Raw genomic sequence first — 18,596 nt, forward strand, 5'->3', positions numbered from 1 at the left:
TTTGATGCAGTTTTGATTGATTTGGTCAAATGATTACCCGAGAATGGAACCAAATGGATATTTTGAGTATCTGAAGGTATTTTACCATACTTTGGGTATAGATACAAAGTAATCAATCTGAATTGTACCAGATAATTTTTTACTAGTGTGGCCAAATTAAGATACACAACAAAATTATAAGATTTATAATACTAACAATTCAGTATATTACAACGAAGACCAAAGCGTCAACAAGAATCTCATCATGCAGAAACTGAGAACTGCTAAACACAATCTTTCAAGGCTCCACAATATTAGGATCCAGCCCTCTTGCCTTCCTCGTCTTCCCCACAAACAGATCCTTAGATTTGATCAAACCAGGTATGCAACCCGAGACTGTCATGAATGGGAACTGAGCAACCGAGTCCTTTCTTCCTAAAGATATTATGGCAATGTCCGGACCAGGCTTGTAAGTCGACATCTTCTTCTCGTTCCCACCAGACATCAACAACTTTATGTTCTTTGTGGCTACAGAGGCGTGTTTCTCAGCAATGTAGCCTTGTTTCATCTCCTGTCATAGGAATCATATATTTCAGCTGATAATTATAGTAACTAAAGAAAGAAGAAAACATTCTGATACTACTAAATCACGCACTTACCAGGACATCAGTAATATCACCAATTGCGAATACATTCTTGCGACCCTTAACTCTCAAGTACTCATCGACCATAAGCCTTCCTTTGCCATCCAAGTTATCTTTCAGAACAGTTCCTTTTAGCCATTCTGAAGACAAAGGTTTTCCAGTGCAGAGGAAGTGGCAATCTGCGTGTATCGTCTCTCCACCTGATGTTCGGTATGTTTTATTCCCGTCCGAAGCTGAACTTAAATCCACCCTTTGGTTCAATATCACTTCAACTCTCTTGGATTTCATCCAGTCAAATGCCTTGTCTGCAGCTTTTTGACCAACAAATTCCAGCAATCTCGGTCCATTGTGTACTATAGTAACCTTCTTCTCTGGGAAATCAACAGCTATTTCCGCAGCAAGCTCCACACCCGAAGGTCCTCCACCAACAATCAGAATCGATTCAGATGACTTGATCTTCTCATATTCTGCAACCAAATACTTCAGATGTAAGAAAACATATACCAAACAATTCAAGAAATAGTAACAAGAAAACGCGTGTAATCGAAGTAAGATCATATTCATTTACCAGCTTGGTATTGAGATAACTTCTCTTGCCTAGTTTTAGGAAGCACATCATTGTGACCCGTAGCAATGACAAGATAATCATACCCAAAGACAAGCCCATCCGCGGTCACAACATCGGTGTCTGTGATGTTAACCGCTGGAGAAGTCACAACACGACCATTTTGTAAATACTTCTTGTGGTTTATCACCGATCTTTCAGCAAAAGATGGTTCCACCATTGACCTTAAACTTGCCCAAATGATCTCAAAATACTCCTTCCTAATTGAGATTAATCAAGATTAAGACACATCTACTGATCATATTAAGTCATGTCCTAATCGAAATTAATCAAGATTTAAGACAAATAAAACACAATTTCTTCAACATTTTTGAAGTCAACGCACAAAAATGGTGATTAAGAATTAATGAACCAAAAGCTTACGGATCAATGAGGGTGAGATCGGAATCGAATTGAAGAAATTTGGAGGCTAAAGAGCCGGCGATTCCGCCGCCGATAACCACCACTCTCCGCCCCTTTCCTGATTTAGATTCGGTTTTTTCCATGTCTTCGCGATTCAAATCCAAAGCTTCTCAAATCTTCTCCAATTTCAGTTTCTTACCATTGTTAATCTCATATATATACAAAAACCGGTTTAAGTTTACGGAGAGAGAGGAATTAAAACTTAATTGTGTGGTTAACGTGTTGAGGTGACGTCAGGAGCGACGTCGCCGACGGCAGAAGGATCCTGCCGTGGTCCCTGATCTTACGTCATTACTCCGGTAAGCCAATTTTTTTTTTCTCGTTTCAAAAAATGTTGGGCCTTTAAACTTGGGAAATTGGCCCAATAGTGGACTAAATTTAAGAGGGAACATCTTTGGCCCAATAGTAATTGTTTGCTACCCATTATTGGATAAAGTTCCCGGTTTACCCGTATTCGTACCGAATAAACCAAATCGAAACGAGAAAGAAAGGAAAAAATTGATTCGATTTGAGTTTTTTTTTTTGGGGATAATCCTATAAAAGAAATCTAACAAAACCAACACACATTTAACAAAACATTCGACTAATTCATACATTTCTCATTTAAACCGTACACGTACCTAGTAACCCAATAAACCAAATCGAGATTTGAAATAAAAGAAAATATATATATATATATATATATAATGGGAGAGTCTTCTCTCCATTTAGTCTATCCACATCATCATCCACATAAGCAATCCTATTTATTTTACTTTGAAATAAATTAAGACATTCATTTAGTGCATATTTTTGTTACTTATAATTAACAAAAAAATAAAATAAATAAATAAACGAATTATGTAAAATATATGAGATGTTAAAATAATAAAAAGAATACTATAAAATTTTACTAGTAGTAATAATATGATTCAACTATTAACAGATAAAAATTAAAAATAATTCAAAAAAAAAAAATAAATAAATAAACGAATTATGTAAAATATATGAGATATTAAAATAATAAAAAGAATACTATAAAATTTTATTAGTAGTAATAATATGATTCAACTATTAATAGATAAAAATTAAAAATAATTCAACTTCAAATTTTTAAATGTGCTAATGAATATTAGAATGGAAGTAAACTTAAATGTATGATAGAATAAAACTGAATTTCTATAATTCTATATGTAAAATTTTAAACAAGAAAATAAAATTTAAAGTAAAACCTTAGTTTTTAAGAATAATATACCAGGTATTTTTATTTATTATTAAATTTTTATTTACAAAAAGTAAAAAATTATGAAATTCAACTTAAATTTATAATTTAAGAGGAAGATATTGTGTCATACTTTATCTTACAAAATTATAAAAAAAAATCTCAAATTTTTTAAAACATTATCATCAACTTTTTAAAAAATAAATAATCAATGATCACATTATTCATGAGTTCTACTGCAAAATATAAAAAAATGATATGTAAGCCGTAAAAAAAAGGTGATATGTAATTTGTGTAGCATCAGGCCCGTGCCTACGACATAGAAAATGAAGCATTCACCTACGGCCATTTTTTAGTAAAATAGTTCAAAGGGGCATAAGCACTACTACTTCTAGGACCATTCATGAGTAGAGAAATATGATGGTTAAAATACAGTTAATGATTATTTTTGAGATAAATTAAAAGTTAAATGTCAACAAACATTGGGATATAAATTTAGGATAACAATAACATACACAGCTGCAAAATCTATTATGCTTTTTTAAAACAATTTTTTAACAATGGTTAATGATTCTGTAGAAAAAAAATGAAAATACTATATATGTTTTAGAACTAATTAATAATTTTGTTTTTACTCTAATTTTTAGTTTTTTTTTTTGTTTAAACTTTAGGATGATGAAGGTTTTCTAAAAAATGAGTTTATATGAATTGAATATTTTCTTAAACATCGCATGCGGCCCCGATATCTCTAGGAACGGCTCCGTGTAGCATACTCTCAAGTGAAACTACAACTTTATAACATGATCAAAAAGAAAAACAAGTTTGATATTTCATCAATTGAATCAAATACTTTTAACCCAAAAATTGCATATTGAAAGATAGGAATTAAGGAGAAAATAGTTATGATATGTCTTGAAAATCAATTCACAGTCCAATATATATTATATGTGAGTTAATAGAAGGTGGAAAGAAAGTATATGTCAACGAGTTTATCATAGAAGATGAAAAAATAATTGGTAGTTAAAAGTGTGTAAAAATAAATTTCTAAAACTTAGAAACATAATGCACATGACTAAGGTAAAATATTTGAGATCTCATCATTGTGTGAAAATAATAGGTTTTCAGAAAAATACAGTTTGGCCATGTAATCATTGAAAGTGAGATAAGATAGACACATTGATGACTTAATCGAGAATTATCTTATAGCTCGCTGCACTTGCTTTGATGGGTAAAAAAGTTCGGTAAAACTTGTTTTGATGGTATTATAGATGTACTTTACACTAAATAATGTTCATGGAACTCGGTGTATTCGTATTTTATATGGAATGATGTTATTTTCGAACAATCGATAATTAAAGTCAAAACTTTTAAAGAAATGTCTTCATGAAATATGAATAAGAAAGAAACTCTTTTAGAGATAAGATAAATGATCATTAGATGGTCCTCGATGCCGTTTATTCTTCTCGGGAATTTTTTAAGTGATCTTTGTTACCACGTTATATATCAAACTATTTCTTTGTCAAAGAAACATTATCGTCGATAATATATATGTTGTATATTACTTATTATATTTATTCTCAAATATTTATCTTTAAATTTTAATGATATTTTATGCTGAAAATTGTATATTAATAAAAGAGATTTTAAATCAAAATCCCGCGCAACACACAGTACAAAATCTAGTTGATTCAATTTTAGATATTTTTTTTCCGGCAAACTTTACTTTATTCAAACAATGGATTCTTAACAAAACAAACGTTTAAGCCACATCGGCTTGTAGACAGAGTTAGAATAGAAATTCCCTTGGGAAAAAATGAAACTTGCTAAGTTATAGGCTACAGAATTCCCCGCTCGTCTGGTGAAAGTAAATATGACAGAGGAAAATTTTGAAGACCAATAATCAATGTCCAGGAGAAGATTTGCTAATTCACTATGTTTCGATAACCCATTGATCGTGTTGATAAGAGTCTCGCAATCACCTTCAAAATGTACCTGCTTAAAACCTCTGATCCATGTTTGTTGCATTGCCATCAATAACGCTTTCGTTTCAACCTCTAAGGGAGTTGACGCATTCGGGAGTTTTGATGCTCCCCAAGTTATTTGATTGCCTTGGTAGTCTCTAATAATCCAACCACTAGTACCTTGTGAAGAGCTTACATTAAAGCCTGCATCAAAGTTGCATTTTACCATCGAAGGATCAAGGATGAGGTCTTGTCCAAGTAGGCACCATAGAAATCTGGTTGTTTGAATTGCTGCTCATAGGTTGTGTACCACCTAAGTTATTGACACACTCTTGGTCCTCTGCTTGAACTTTTAGAACGATCTTGAGGGGCTTTCAGAAAATGTTTTGAAAACCAATTTATTTCTTGCTTTCCAAATTCGCCAAAGAAGCCAAATCGGGATAAGCTTTTGATTAATTGTTAGGGTTGGATTCTGATATAAATCAATGATGTAATTGATGTTATCTTCCACATCATTAGAAAATTGATGAGCCTGTAAGATGGGTGCAGATGATAAGTGCCAGACCATCTTTGCATTAGGGCAACTGAATAGTACGTAGTTTATTGTTTCTTACTCGTTACGACATCGATGGCAGTTTGAATCAATCTGCATTCCTCTTGTTATCAATCGTGAGCATGTAGGTAGAGCCCGTGAAACTGTTCTCTAGAGCATATGTTTTATTTTTGGAATTATCTGAAGTTTCCAAATCTTGTTCTTCAAGTCAGTCGAACCGGGAGGAATTGGAGGTTTATATTGCATGTCGGATGGATCATGGGTGAGCAACTAGTAACCGGAGCGGACCGTGTATTCACCATTGGAGTTATTATGCCAGATTAATTTATCCATAATTTCAGATTTTGGGAGATAGATTTTCTCAAGTTGGATTTGATCACAAGGATCTATTTCAGAGTCTATTTAGATAAACTGTAATCAAAGTCTAAACTGGATTAATAAACAAAATATACAACTACTAATTTATCAAGTTGTAAATACAACACCTAAGAGCAACATTATCGGCATGTCCAAGTATGAGGTCCAAGTTATTTGGATCTAAAAAATAAATCAAAAATCCCAAAAACAATGGACTTGAATCCAAAATTGGATTTTTTAGACTTGTGTATGGATCCGTACGTGTCGCAATATTACTTGTGGATGTATTTGTCTAAGAGGGAATTTATTACACAGTCTTTTATTTTTCGTGATTTCTCTCAAAAAAAAATTCTCTCATTTTTTTTTTCCCCGATCTGGCGATTTGTCCGACGAAATCGGAAGCAAACGGAGGACGAGGATAGAGCTCGGACTCCTCGATCCGGTGTGACCTTCATCTCCACCGACGCTGGTCACAACTGGCGAGTTTGAAGAAGCAAATCGGCGGTTTTAGGATTCTGTGTTCTAAGTTAAATTGGGGTTAATGGAAGGAGATTGTTGTTGCCGCCGTTCGTGGATTCAACGGTAAACTCAAATTTTTCAGGAATTAATTCACTCTAAAGTAAGTGGTATAATGATTTCATATCTCTTGGAATATTTGCTAATAAAGATAGCAGATGTGGTTATGTGCTTGAAATTGTTCACTCGATTACTAGTCTATTTTGATCTGAGACTTGATCTTAAGTATACATTTTCGATTTAGTTGCTTAGGTTTGATGATGAGGAGGTGGAAGAGAGCTATCTATTTATGTCATGCTGCTATTATTTGCATTTCTGGTATTAATGTTATGCATGTGTTTTTGTTTCCTTTTCAGATATGTTTTAGTGGATGAAGAGTAAAAGACCAAATGTTGGTTAAACATTTCACTTGTAACTTGTAACACAAACAACTTTTAACATTTTTTGAAAATTTAAATTTTTTAGATCTTCACTTTTTGGACTTGACCATTGGACTGTCTCAAGATAAATAACACTCAAAGTGGCTAAATTTTTTATTTTCCATTATTTAAATTATAAATCTTGTTTGGATCCCAATTTTTGGATCCAACCATCGGAAGTGCTCATAGAGCATGGCCATAAGATTCTCTGTTCTTGATTTATAGTTCGTAGCTGTGGCATGGCAATGACTTGCTAGCTCTCTTTTGTTTCCCAACATTAATTAACACCAAAAGCTTGAAAATTTTAAAACCACAAGATGTATGTTTAAGAAGTGTCTCTAAGTTTAGGAAGTGGCCATGAATGATTTAGTATCCTTTTACTCTAACGTTTAGGTTTTTTCTTTTTTATTTTCTGTATCCAAAACTTTTAATGGTATATTTTAAATTATTCTTTTTTTAGTAATTTATGGTATTTTTTGTTGATTAATTAATTTTACATTAAAATAACAGAACTTTCAATACTAAATTAATAATATTTGAGATTTTAAAAATGATAAATGTATGAGTTGACCTATAAGGCTAAAAACCTACAAGTCTACAACACACATGAATCAATATGCATAAGACAGCATAAGCTATAAAGCCTATATGGACTTGACCTTAAAACCCATATATCTTGACCCAAAAAACATATCCTAAAATTTAGGTTTCAATCACCATTGACATATCTATCAATCACATTTCGAGCAGAATCTAAAAACATATCCTATTTATATGATTTTGATTTTTGACTTTAAAACCCAAACACATCCTTTAATTTTAGGTTTCAATCACCATTGACATATCTATCAATCACATTTCGAGCAGAATCTAAAAACATATCCTATTTATATGATTTTGATTTTTGACTTTAAAACCCAAACACATCCTTTAATTTTAGGTTTCAATCACCATTGACATATCTACAATGTTCTATCACATTTTGAGAAGAATCTAAAAAGAAAAAGAAAAAACTGATTTGAAGCTTTTATTTATTATAATTAAATTAATTTAGACTTTTAAAGGATTTATTCACGTTGAGGGATCGGCCACGTCATTATTAGAATAAAATAATATCAAATCATTATTGTTATTATTAGTAACAGTGGTATAGAGGGACAAGGAGATAAGCAGGTATCGTTTCCATTAAAACAGCTGGATTTGTCGGCACTCAGTCCCATTATTGTATTTATTTCACTATATCTGTCTTATGACCATTGATAAATAAAGAAAACAATATGCAAATAAAACAAATAATCCTCAACATTTTCTTGCATTTTCTGGTTTTTAACAAAATCTGTCGTAATATTATATTTAATTTAAATTTTAATACACTCAATTTAAGTGTATTAAAATTTTCACAACTGAAAAACTGTTATTAGTTAAATAACTACATTTTATAAAATATCCCCAATTACGTCTTGAATGATTTAAAAAAAAATATCACAAACATTTGTTTTTGAGAATCTCATTTATTGGTTTTTTATTAAAAATTTCAGAAATTTGGTTACAACAGATTCATTTTAAAAGATCTCATTAGTTCTATGTTTAATTTTGGAAAAAGGGTCATTTTTATGTTTACATGAAAATGAATTATAATCAAATTTATATGGAAACTCTTTAAACTCTATCTGGTTAGCTATTATTGGTGTAATAAATAAGTTTAGTTAATTTTAAGACAAAAAAAAAAAACAAATTGCATTTTAGAAATAATTTTTTGTTTATACGAAAGATTATCTTACCAAATTTATATGGAAAATCTATAAAAACTTGATCTAGTAATCTATTATTGTTGTAATAAATAAATCTAATTAGTAAGAAAACACGTTGATTAATTTCTTTAACTACCCACCTATTGACAAAAATAACTTAAATTGACTTAAAACTACTCTCCTAATCTCTGTCAAACCAAAAAAAAAAAAAGAAAACCGAAATATTTACTCTGAATCACATTTTTTTTTTCCCGTCTAGATTCGTCGTACTCTGCAACAAGTGAACTAAACACAGAAGAAGAAGAAGAAGAAGAAGAAGACGAGACGACGAATCCAGAAATTGAGAGACCTTTGAATATCTTCTTTGTACACAATCTTCTTCGCATGGAAGGTTTTCTGTTTTTCGTTATCAGTCTCAAATCCAAAAATGTCTGGATCTGATTTTGATTTCGCGGCGTTTCGAGTTCAATGCTAAACCATCGAGCGGTTTCGAATCTCTAGGAATCGAAGGAAAACGAAGCGTGTAGGTTAGGGAAATTAAGATTACGTTGAAGAGAAGCAAGTTTCTCTTAAATCGCAACTTGGAGGAGGAAGTTCAAGTTTGGTAAAGCGATGGAGTCTCGAATGGATCAGTATGAGCTTATGGAACAGATCGGGAGAGGAGCGTTTGGTGCTGCTATTTTAGTTCATCATAAGGCTGAGAGAAAGAAGTAAATTGGTTTCTTCATTGTATCTGATTTTAAACTCTTTCTTTGAAGATCTTTAGGTTTGATTTTTGTCTTTTTAGGTATGTTTTGAAGAAGATCAGATTAGCTAGGCAAACGGAACGTTGCCGGAGATCTGCTCATCAAGAGGTGATTTGAATTACTTGTTTTTCGAGATTTCGAAACGATTTTGACTAACATTGGTGAAATTCTCTAGATGTCTTTGATTGCGAGAGTTCAACATCCTTATATTGTGGAGTTTAAAGAAGCTTGGGTTGAGAAAGTAAGTTTTACATGACTTTTGATTTTTATGGATTTAAAGTAGATTTTTGTTATAAGGATTTTGATAGTAGCTAGATTTGAAAATGCAGGGTTGCTATGTTTGTATTGTCACTGGATACTGTGAAGGAGGAGACATGTGAGTTTAATTTTTCTCTGAAGATTTTGTAGTTAAGTTGTCCTTTTTTGTTGTTTAGTTCACAGAAGTCAAAGAATGTGTTATAAATCTTTTGGTGCTGTGATGGTGTTTGGTTACAGGGCTGAGTTGATGAAAAAGTCAAATGGTGTTTATTTTCCTGAGGAGGTACTGAGTTATTTTTCACCTGAAAGTTTCTCTTAATAAACAGGATTTAGTGGTTGATGTTTTTTCTTCTTTTGTGCAGAAACTTTGCAAGTGGTTTACTCAATTATTATTAGCTGTTGAGTATCTGCATTCTAACTATGTTCTACATCGTGATCTAAAGGTAAAAACTATGGCAATGCTAGTTGTCTAAAATCGCTGTGTTATGCTTAATTTTAATATGGACGTATTTGTGGATTGTGTTCTTCCAGTGTTCCAATATTTTTCTTACAAAAGATCAAGACGTCCGCCTTGGTAAGTTTTTTTTATTTATGATCCACCCAATTTGACAATGTAAGCGGATTTTTAAATAGTATGTTTCACCTTGTGTTGTATACAGGGGACTTTGGGCTTGCCAAAACATTGAAGGCGGATGACCTAACTTCCTCGGTATGTTGTAAATGTCTCTGCAATTTGTGCATGTAAAAGATGTTGTAGAAGAACGAATTAGTCCTGGTAGTGGTTGGTTGCGGCTTTATAAGCACATAAGCAATTGACCACATTTGACATGGGTTATGCAAACAAAATTTGATGCATGAAGATATCTATTGCCTCATTTTCAACAAATGAATATTAGGAATTCTACATTGGAAAGAGATAATATATTACTCTTTGCCATTTAGTTACGAGATGGAACATAACCTTTCATAATGATTATTCTTAGGATTGCTCTCAAGTTTCTGACCTGATACTTAGTGTGATAGACATTGGTGTTTATGACTCATGAAATTTTATATGTAGGTTGTTGGAACTCCAAACTACATGTGCCCGGAACTGCTTGCTGATATCCCTTATGGTTTTAAGTCAGATATCTGGTCCCTAGGTATCTGTAACTCTGTCCTTTGTAACGCTTAAGATTTTTGTTATTGCCACTGAAACTAAGCCTGTATGCTGTTGAACAGGCTGTTGTATATATGAGATGGCTGCGTATCGGCCTGCTTTCAAAGCTTTTGTAAGTTATTTATTTCACTTAGATAGTCTACATGTTTCCCGTTTGTAACCTTATTTAAGAGAAGGCTATGTTTCTAGAAGAGGAGAAAATGTTAAGAGCTATATATAGACTTGTGTGTATCACTGAAGTTTTTATGGATGGAGCAATCTTGGTTCCCTTGCATTTGATCTTTTCAAAGTACCTTATGGCATTTGCTTTTATGTTATATATGGTTTCAGGATATGGCAGGGCTTATAAGCAAGGTTAATCGCTCCTCAATTGGTCCGTTGCCTCCGTGCTATTCACCATCTTTGTAAGATTCTCTTTTCTAATCCGAAGCCTAATCTGCTCTTCTATAATTCTTGATTTGACATTTCGCCTTATCCAAAATACCAATCCTAGGCTATGAGCTTGTTTTTTTTTTTTTTTTAATCTGTATGCCGATTTGTACTTATAAAATGCCAGCAATACAAAAAGATTCTTTAGGAAAAATTACTCTCAATCAAAGTCATGTTGGATAAAACAGAACATTTTGGAATCAGCGAAAAGGATGATAAATGCATCTGTAATTGATACGATTATTTCATCAAGTATAATGTGTTGAAGGCCTGGTTAAATAACTTGTCTCGCCTGTTTTTTTTTGTTTTTTTGTTATTATATTCAGAAAAGCACTCATCAAGGGAATGTTAAGGAAGAACCCCGAGTATCGGCCAAACGTATGGTTTTTGTAGGACCAGAAACTGTCTGCTTAAGGGCATTCACCCTCCAGAGTGAAATTAACTAATCATAAATTTTTCTTCATTTTCTGTTCAGGCCTCCGAGATTTTGAAGCATCCTTATTTGCAGCCATATGTAGAGCAGTACCGTCCAGCCCTGTCTGCAGCATCTATAACTCCAGAAAAGCCTCTCAATTCTCGCGAGGGTCGGAGGAGTATGGCTGAAAGTCAGAACAGCAATAGTTCAAGTGAAAAAGATAACTTCTACGTGAGTGACAAAAATATCCGATATGTGGTTCCAAGTAATGGTAATAAAGTCGCTGAGACCGATTCAGGTTTTATCGATGATGAAGACATCCTCGACCATGTGCAACAATCAGCTGAAAATGGTAATCTCCAGAGTGTTTCAGCAACAAAACCAGATAGCCATGGGATTTTAAAACCCGTACACAGTGACCAGCGACCAGACGTTATTCAACCAAGGCACCCAAAAACTATCAGAAACATCATGATGGTTTTGAAAGAAGAGAAAGCTCGAGAAAATGGTTCACCCATGAGATCTAATCGAACTAGACCTTCTAGTGTTCCGACACAGAAGAATAATATTGAAACTCCATCGAAGATTCCCAAACTCGGTGACATTGCTCATAGCTCCAAGACTAACGCAAGTACGCCTATTCCAACATCAAAGCTGGCCTCTGATTCCGCAAGAACTCCAGGATCATTTCCACCGAAGCATCACGTACTCTCTCTGTCCCTCTCTCTCTCCAATTCCTAACTTTTGTAGATATTCTAAGGATTTCATATGACAAATTCATGTTTGCAGATGCCAGTGATTGACTCTTCTCCAAAACTTAAGCCTAGAAACGACAGAATTTCACCTTCTCCTGCTGCTAAACATGAGGCTGAAGAGGCAATGTCAGTTAAGCGTAGGCAAAGAACACCTCCTACTTTGCCACGAAGAACGTCTTTGATAGCGCACCAGTCGAGACAATTAGGAGCAGATATTCCAAATATGGCAGCCAAGGAAACCGCGAAGCTGCATCCATCTATGCCATCAGAGTCTGAAACTAATTCTCATCAATCTCATGTCCATGCTTCTCCTGTGACTACGATGCTGGAGCCAAAGAGAACCTCTGTTGGATCTTCCAAAGGAATGCAGAGTGAAAGCAGTAACTCTATCTCGTCGTCGTTGTCCATGCAGGCATTTGAGCTCTGTGATGATGCTTCCACCCCATATATCGACATGTCAGCACATACAACTCCTGATGACCACAGAAGATCCTGTCACAGTGAATACTCGTATACATTTCCAGATATCTCCTCAGAGATGATGATCCGCAGAGAAGAACACAGCACCAGTATGCGGCTGACTGAAATTCCCGACTCTGTTTCCGGTGTTCAAAACACCATTGCCCATCATCAGCCGGAAGGAGAGCAAGGAAGCTCTCCCATTGTGGCCAAAGATGATAGCCCTACCACATTACAGAGCTACGAGCCTAACGCATCACAACGACAACATGGTGATGACAAATTCACAGTCAAAGAATTCGTCTCCTCTGTTCCCGGACCCGCACCATTGCCTTTGCATGTTGAACCATCCCACCAAGTGAATTCCCACTCGGATAACAAAACAAGCGTAGTGTCTCAGAACTCAGCTCTTGAGAAGAACAACAACCCTTCCCATCTTCATCCTGTGGTTGATGATGTCATACATGTTATCCGTCACAGCAGTTTCCGAGTAGGGAGCGACCAGCCGGTCATGGAAAGTGTTGAAGTCGGTGTCCAGAACGTCGACATGGGGAAACTCATAAACGTTGTGAGAGATGAAATGGAAGTGAGAAAAGTAGCCACTCCCTCTGAATCACCCACCACGAGATCGATCATCTCAGAGCCTGACTCAAGAACCGAGACCCGTCCTGAAGAACAAGACCCCATCACCAATTACTCAGAAATAAAGAGCTTTAACTCCTGCTCTGATTCTTCACCAGCTGAGACCAGATCTAACTCATTCGTGCCTGAAGAGGAAACAACTCCGACTCCACCTGTGAAAGAGACGTTGGACATCAAGTCGTTCAGACAGAGAGCAGAGGCGCTTGAAGGTCTATTGGAACTATCTGCGGATTTGCTGGAACAGAGCAGGCTCGAAGAGCTAGCCATCGTGTTGCAGCCGTTTGGGAAGAACAAAGTTTCGCCTAGAGAAACCGCTATTTGGTTGGCAAAGAGTTTGAAAGGAATGATGATCGAAGACATCAATAATAATAATAGCAGTGGCAGCTCAAGGAATTGTTCATGAAGGTAAATTATCATACAAGCATTTTCAACCAAACTCTAGTGTTACATTTTTTTTCTCTAAAACGTTTATATTGTCATAAAATAACAATTCTTTCATTAAAAAAATCACAAGAAATCACTCAAAAGCAAAAAAAAAAACCTTTATTTCGAAATTTTGAAAGTACAGATGTGTCTACATTATTGTATATAGAGACTTTGGGATTATTGGTTTACTTTTTCGTCTTCATGTTTCCTTTTTAAAACAGATAAAAAGAAAACGGATGGACAATAATATTTTGGTATTAATATTATTCTTTTTTTTTTTTTTTGTCATCGTATTAATATTATTCGTACTAGATAAATCGAAAAAGAAGAGCACACATACAATATGTCTACGAGTGCTTCTCAAATTTCTTAAATCTTTGAAAAAGGCAATGGATTAAGCTTAGGGACAGACAGGTGCGCAGAATCTAGGTCTAACATATCGGCAACAAAAACATTTTTTTCTGCCCTCACAACGGCCTGGCAGGCACTTTGGTAAGTTTATCTTACTTGCCTCAAAACCTTCCACGTTTGTACCTGTATATATATAAAGAATAAACCATTTTAAAAGACTATAAAGAATATGGTCATGTGATTATAATGTTACTCTATGATAAATGATGAACAAAACCTTAAGTGTGTGTGGATAATACATACATTCATAAAGACTAGAAAGGGAAAAGAGGATGATACAAAAGATAGCAAATTTGGATGACGACATTTTTTTATTGTTCTCTTTAAACCTTTTGTGGCTTAATGATAGAAAACCTTACATGTAAAAACTAAAACTATATATAGAAGTCTCTAGTTAGTGGCATATCTTTTGCAGGGTGATCCATAAAAAACTGTACCTAATTAGATTGGTTTGACTCAATTAAAATTTTCCTTTTCATTGTGAAATATTGAAGTTAAATCTTTTTCTTTTCCTAAAAAGATAATCGTTTGGATTTTTGATTCGAAATACCAATCTATAAATCTTGTTTGATAAATATATCACTACAAATAGAAAAAAAAAACAATTAGCAAAAGACCAATTTTGTTTTTTACTAATTGATCGCTGCTAATGAAAAAAAAACATAAATTCGTCGCTAAATTTTGTCATGGATGAATTTTTCCATAGTTATTTAGTATTTACTATATAATTAACGATGACTTAGTGAGATTTTTTATATTTTGGTTGCGCAAAAAAAACACTATGCACAAAGTAGTTTTTTTCTCACCCGCGAATTAGTTCCTCCCTATTCTGTAGTAGTACTGTAGTAGTGGAAGAATTCAAAAACTCTAATCCAGTAAATTTTAGAATGAATCTCTAAAACCATTTAACCACCATGAATTAGTACTTAAAAATATATTTCTTTTCCAATAAGTATGTAGTTAACCCAAGTAGAACTTTCCTAACTTTTAGTTTTTGTTTTGACAGCATAGAACATTCCTAACTAAATTGACGTGATCAACAAATACATAAATATACATTTGATATATATTTCGTCTCACCCACCACATTACCTCTTTACTAAGTCTTCATTATATCCCTCCAAAAGGTAATTAATTAATAGCCAAGCTACCACTTTATTTGAGACTACCAAAGTTTATTAGCGGTCAAATGTGAAAGTTACATTGCACACTCTTTAGTTTGGTAAAATCAATTCATTTGCTAAAGTTTATGCGTTGCTTGATTGCGTTATTTGTGGATTGTGTTAGTTTTTTTTTTTTGTCAACTTTCGTAGTTTAGCTTTATTAATGGAGATGTCGCATTTTGTACGATATTAGAATTTTCATTTTAATGTGTTTTGGACTTTTGGTATTATCGACGAGTTTTTACTGTAAGAAAAAATTGAATTTAAATTCAGTTGCAATATATATACACTTTTATATATAATGGCGCAACGATGCTAAGGAAAGAAGATTCTTCACCAACCTCCAAAGTCCTTTACACTGGTGGAAGCTTTTTAATCTACAAATTATGTTTGTAATAAACTCTTTAGAATGGTTTTTAGCGACCTTGTTAACATTGCAAAATTTTTGATAGGAATAAAAACATGTTCCTTAATTTTGCGTTAAAGATATAAAGTTAAAAAGTGAACTAACTAAAGTTCAAAAAAGAAACTTACGCTTTCGCATTTGCAATAATAATTGTTTTTTTTTTTTTTAAATACATTAATTTATCATCGCAAAGGCTCCGGTTGGTCTATGACTTAATCAATATATATATATATGTATATATACCACCATTCATCAACTCCATAGTAACTCTCTGTCTCTTGATGCGACAACAAAAAGAAGAGAGTAACTCTCTGTCTTTTTTATATACAAAAGAAAACTTCAACTTCTCTGCCTTTCAACTAAACACACTAATCCTTTGAACGCTAAAAGCAACCGCGAAAATGACGGAGAAGGAATGTGAGCATCACCACGACGAAGATGAGAAGATGCGGAAACGCATAGGAGCGGTAGTTCTTGGGTTTCTTGCGGTTGTTCTTTTTGTGGTTTTCTTGGTGTGGGCGATACTTCACCCGCATGGACCACGTTTTGTTCTTCAAGACGCAACCATTTACGCATTCAACGTTTCTCAGCCCAATTACCTCACTTCTAATCTTCAGGTCACTCTTTCTTCTCGAAATCCTAATGACAAGATCGGAATCTTCTATGACCGCCTTGACATTTATGCTTCTTACCGTAACCAACAGGTATTGTAGATTTATTAGCGGTTTAAATAAACGTTTCATCACGTTTCAAAATTTATTTTGATGTTTTCTTTAATGCAAGAAAAAAGTGTTTATAAAGAATGGACCGACGAATATTAGTATTATGCGACCGATTCTCAAACAAAAACTCTATTTTTCATAATTTGAGACCTCATATATATAAAAGAAATTTTATATCAACATATAGATTTTTTATGCTAAAGATTCATGATATACAAAATATATATACCAATGGACCGACGAATCTTGGTAATAGACCGTTCTCAACGTAGTATTAAACAATATGATTTTGCATGTAAGGTTTGAATTAGTTATATTTCATAATCTTTGGGATGTGAATTAATTAATTTGGACTAAAATCTGCCTCTCTATATATATATATTTTTTAATTAATTGTTTTCTTGTTATAAGGTGACGTTGGCAACTTTATTGCCGGCGACTTACCAAGGCCACCTTGATGTGACGGTATGGTCGCCGTTTCTGTATGGAACAACCGTACCGGTGGCACCATATTTTTCTCCGGCGTTAAGCCAAGATCTAACGGCGGGGATGGTGCTTCTGAATATTAAGATCGACGGTTGGGTTAGATGGAAAGTAGGAACGTGGATCTCCGGTAGGTACCGCCTCCACGTCAATTGTCCAGCTTACATTACCTTAGCCGGACATTTTTCCGGTGACGGTCCAGCCGTGAAGTACCAGCTTGTCCAACGATGTGCCGTTGACGTTTAAACAAAGGGATCATTATTATTCTTTAGAGAGCTAGAGTATTTTTGTTGTGCTTTTAGTGTTTTAGTTAAGTAAATTCTTCGAAATGTTATTATTCATAATAATATATATTGTTTCCTTTTTTATGAGATTTAAGTTTAACATAATAAATTCCAACAAATAAACCCTTTTTTATTGTTGAAATTGACAAATGCTATGTATTTCCTATATTTTCGAACAATAACTATTCTGCGGTAGGACATAAGCAAGATTGCATAAATAAATTGACCATAATTTAATCGTGATTTCTTGTTCACGTGTTAAGAAACCGATTGCATTTTAAAAACTATTTTTTTGTTTACTGTCTAATGATCGTAATTACTGGCAGTCACCATTATATTGATTAATCATTTCTTGCATTATTTGTTAATATTTCTCGAATTTTGGAAAAAAAAACTTGAATTTTGAATAGGTGACCTTTGCATAAATTTTGGATCATGTTTCTTGGGGACATGACAAGATAATATATATTTGCTTGGTACTAAGTAAGCAGCTTTGGGTCAACTAAATTTCTAACTTAAAAGACTTTTGTCTTCTCTTTTTCAGATGAATGCGAACATCCCAAGTAAATCTATTTTTCTAAATCCCCAGTTATAAAATTGATTAAATCTTTATTTTTATTAGTTTATAAACTTCTGCGTATTGAAAAAACAAACGAGTGAAGAGAGACTTGTAAAAGTTACTATTACTGTATTGAAACTTGAAATTGATGGAGCATTTCGTTTTATCACTTTGGTACAGTAGTTTATGCACATTCATGACTTAATACACGTGAGTGGTGAAAATCGTGGTCATGTATGTGACATTTGCACGCCTTCTGGTGCAATGTGCATGGCATTTATGTATTTTTATTTTGGATAGTGTCTTGAGATCTAAATTTCATTTAAATAATTTGGCAAAAGCTCACAAAAAGTGCTTTCTTTATCTTTGAACTTTAAGTCTTTAACAAAGCTTTTTTTTTTTCTTTTATGGGTTCGAAGAAAAACTTTAACAAAGCTTAAAGGAAAAAAGAAAATGATTCATATTCGCCCCAACAAACTTTCTACTTGCCACGTGTTATTGTAACTTTAGTGACGTTGTAAATAAGTCACACTTGAAGCCACCATTTGATTTTGTCTTAGCTAGCAACAGAGATTTACAACCAAAAAGGAAAGTTTATCTACTAACTGAAAGCAATTCATCTTTTTCATGTAAAGTTTTATAATTAAATTGGCTCTATATCATATTGTTAATTGAAATTCAATTTTTGTTTAAATACACGGAATCCTTAGAAAAAATATATACAACTAGTATACTAGATATTTTTAAATAATATTTGTAATAATTTTGACTATATTGTCACTGGAAGGCATTAACGTTGATTTGTCTGAATTAGTTGATAAAGAAGTTAAACGCTATGTTTATCATCCGCCAAATACAAATAATTTCATTT

General features: G+C 33.5%; 3 protein-coding genes and 2 long non-coding RNA genes across 6 annotated transcripts; 3 read left to right on the forward strand and 2 right to left on the reverse strand.

The window, feature by feature from the left end:
• Positions 1–100: 100 nt before the first annotated feature.
• LOC9311715 (apoptosis-inducing factor homolog A) lies at positions 101–1,950 on the reverse strand. Its single transcript, XM_021026116.1, has 4 exons — positions 1,612–1,950; positions 1,192–1,448; positions 639–1,090; positions 101–550 (listed from the first exon to the last, which is right to left on the reverse strand). Exons 1-4 carry the CDS (start codon positions 1,731–1,733, stop codon positions 278–280), a joined length of 1,104 nt encoding a protein of 367 aa, XP_020881775.1. The 5' UTR covers positions 1,734–1,950; the 3' UTR covers positions 101–277.
• Positions 1,951–6,061: 4,111 nt separating this feature from the next.
• Positions 6,062–6,831, forward strand: LOC110228457. Its single transcript, XR_002332020.1, has 2 exons — positions 6,062–6,341; positions 6,595–6,831. It is a non-coding gene; the product is annotated as an uncharacterized LOC110228457 (long non-coding RNA).
• A 1,738-nt stretch (positions 6,832–8,569) lies between these two features.
• Positions 8,570–13,897, forward strand: LOC9313394 (serine/threonine-protein kinase Nek5). Of its 2 annotated transcripts, XM_021025836.1 has the most exons (14): positions 8,570–9,118; positions 9,196–9,262; positions 9,330–9,395; positions 9,484–9,530; positions 9,650–9,695; positions 9,775–9,855; positions 9,944–9,986; positions 10,072–10,121; positions 10,473–10,554; positions 10,634–10,683; positions 10,902–10,975; positions 11,327–11,378; positions 11,476–12,120; positions 12,205–13,897. In XM_021025836.1, exons 1-14 carry the CDS (start codon positions 9,021–9,023, stop codon positions 13,672–13,674), a joined length of 2,871 nt encoding a protein of 956 aa, XP_020881495.1. In that variant the 5' UTR covers positions 8,570–9,020; the 3' UTR covers positions 13,675–13,897. The 2 variants fall into 2 exon arrangements, with proteins under 2 accessions (XP_020881495.1, XP_020881496.1); XM_021025837.1 differs by lacking the exons at positions 8,570–9,118; positions 9,650–9,695; positions 9,775–9,855; positions 9,944–9,986 and having other exon boundaries at positions 9,230–9,262.
• LOC110228414 lies at positions 13,798–14,484 on the reverse strand. Its single transcript, XR_002331965.1, has 2 exons — positions 14,352–14,484; positions 13,798–14,231 (listed from the first exon to the last, which is right to left on the reverse strand). It is a non-coding gene; the product is annotated as an uncharacterized LOC110228414 (long non-coding RNA).
• Positions 14,485–15,802: 1,318 nt separating this feature from the next.
• On the forward strand, positions 15,803–17,250 carry LOC9311716 (NDR1/HIN1-like protein 1). Its single transcript, XM_002875602.2, has 2 exons — positions 15,803–16,381; positions 16,811–17,250. The coding sequence occupies exons 1-2, from the start codon at positions 16,079–16,081 to the stop codon at positions 17,126–17,128; spliced, it is 621 nt and encodes a 206-aa protein (XP_002875648.1). The 5' UTR covers positions 15,803–16,078; the 3' UTR covers positions 17,129–17,250.
• Positions 17,251–18,596: the final 1,346 nt, after the last annotated feature.

This window comes from Arabidopsis lyrata, assembly GCF_000004255.2.
Source record: "Arabidopsis lyrata subsp. lyrata unplaced genomic scaffold ARALYscaffold_5, whole genome shotgun sequence".
Lineage (NCBI taxonomy): Eukaryota > Viridiplantae > Streptophyta > Magnoliopsida > Brassicales > Brassicaceae > Arabidopsis > Arabidopsis lyrata.

What these genes read in the sequence shown, in the direction of transcription:
- LOC9311715 (XM_021026116.1), bottom strand. Translation starts at nt 1,733, where the DNA reads ATGGAAAAAACCGAATCTAAATCAGGAAAGGGGCGGAGAGTGGTGGTT. An exon ending in GATCTCACCCTCATTGATCC is followed by an intron (nt 1,449 to 1,611) that starts GTAAGCTTTTGG and finishes AATCTCAATTAG; the next exon opens with GAAGGAGTATTTTGAGATCA. An exon ending in GTTATCTCAATACCAAGCTG is followed by an intron (nt 1,091 to 1,191) that starts GTAAATGAATAT and finishes ATTTGGTTGCAG; the next exon opens with AATATGAGAAGATCAAGTCA.
- LOC9313394 (XM_021025836.1), top strand. Translation starts at nt 9,021, where the DNA reads ATGGAGTCTCGAATGGATCAGTATGAGCTTATGGAACAGATCGGGAGA. An exon ending in GGAGATCTGCTCATCAAGAG is followed by an intron (nt 9,263 to 9,329) that starts GTGATTTGAATT and finishes GAAATTCTCTAG; the next exon opens with ATGTCTTTGATTGCGAGAGT. An exon ending in CGGATGACCTAACTTCCTCG is followed by an intron (nt 10,122 to 10,472) that starts GTATGTTGTAAA and finishes TTTTATATGTAG; the next exon opens with GTTGTTGGAACTCCAAACTA.
- LOC9311716 (XM_002875602.2), top strand. Translation starts at nt 16,079, where the DNA reads ATGACGGAGAAGGAATGTGAGCATCACCACGACGAAGATGAGAAGATG. An exon ending in CTTCTTACCGTAACCAACAG is followed by an intron (nt 16,382 to 16,810) that starts GTATTGTAGATT and finishes TCTTGTTATAAG; the next exon opens with GTGACGTTGGCAACTTTATT.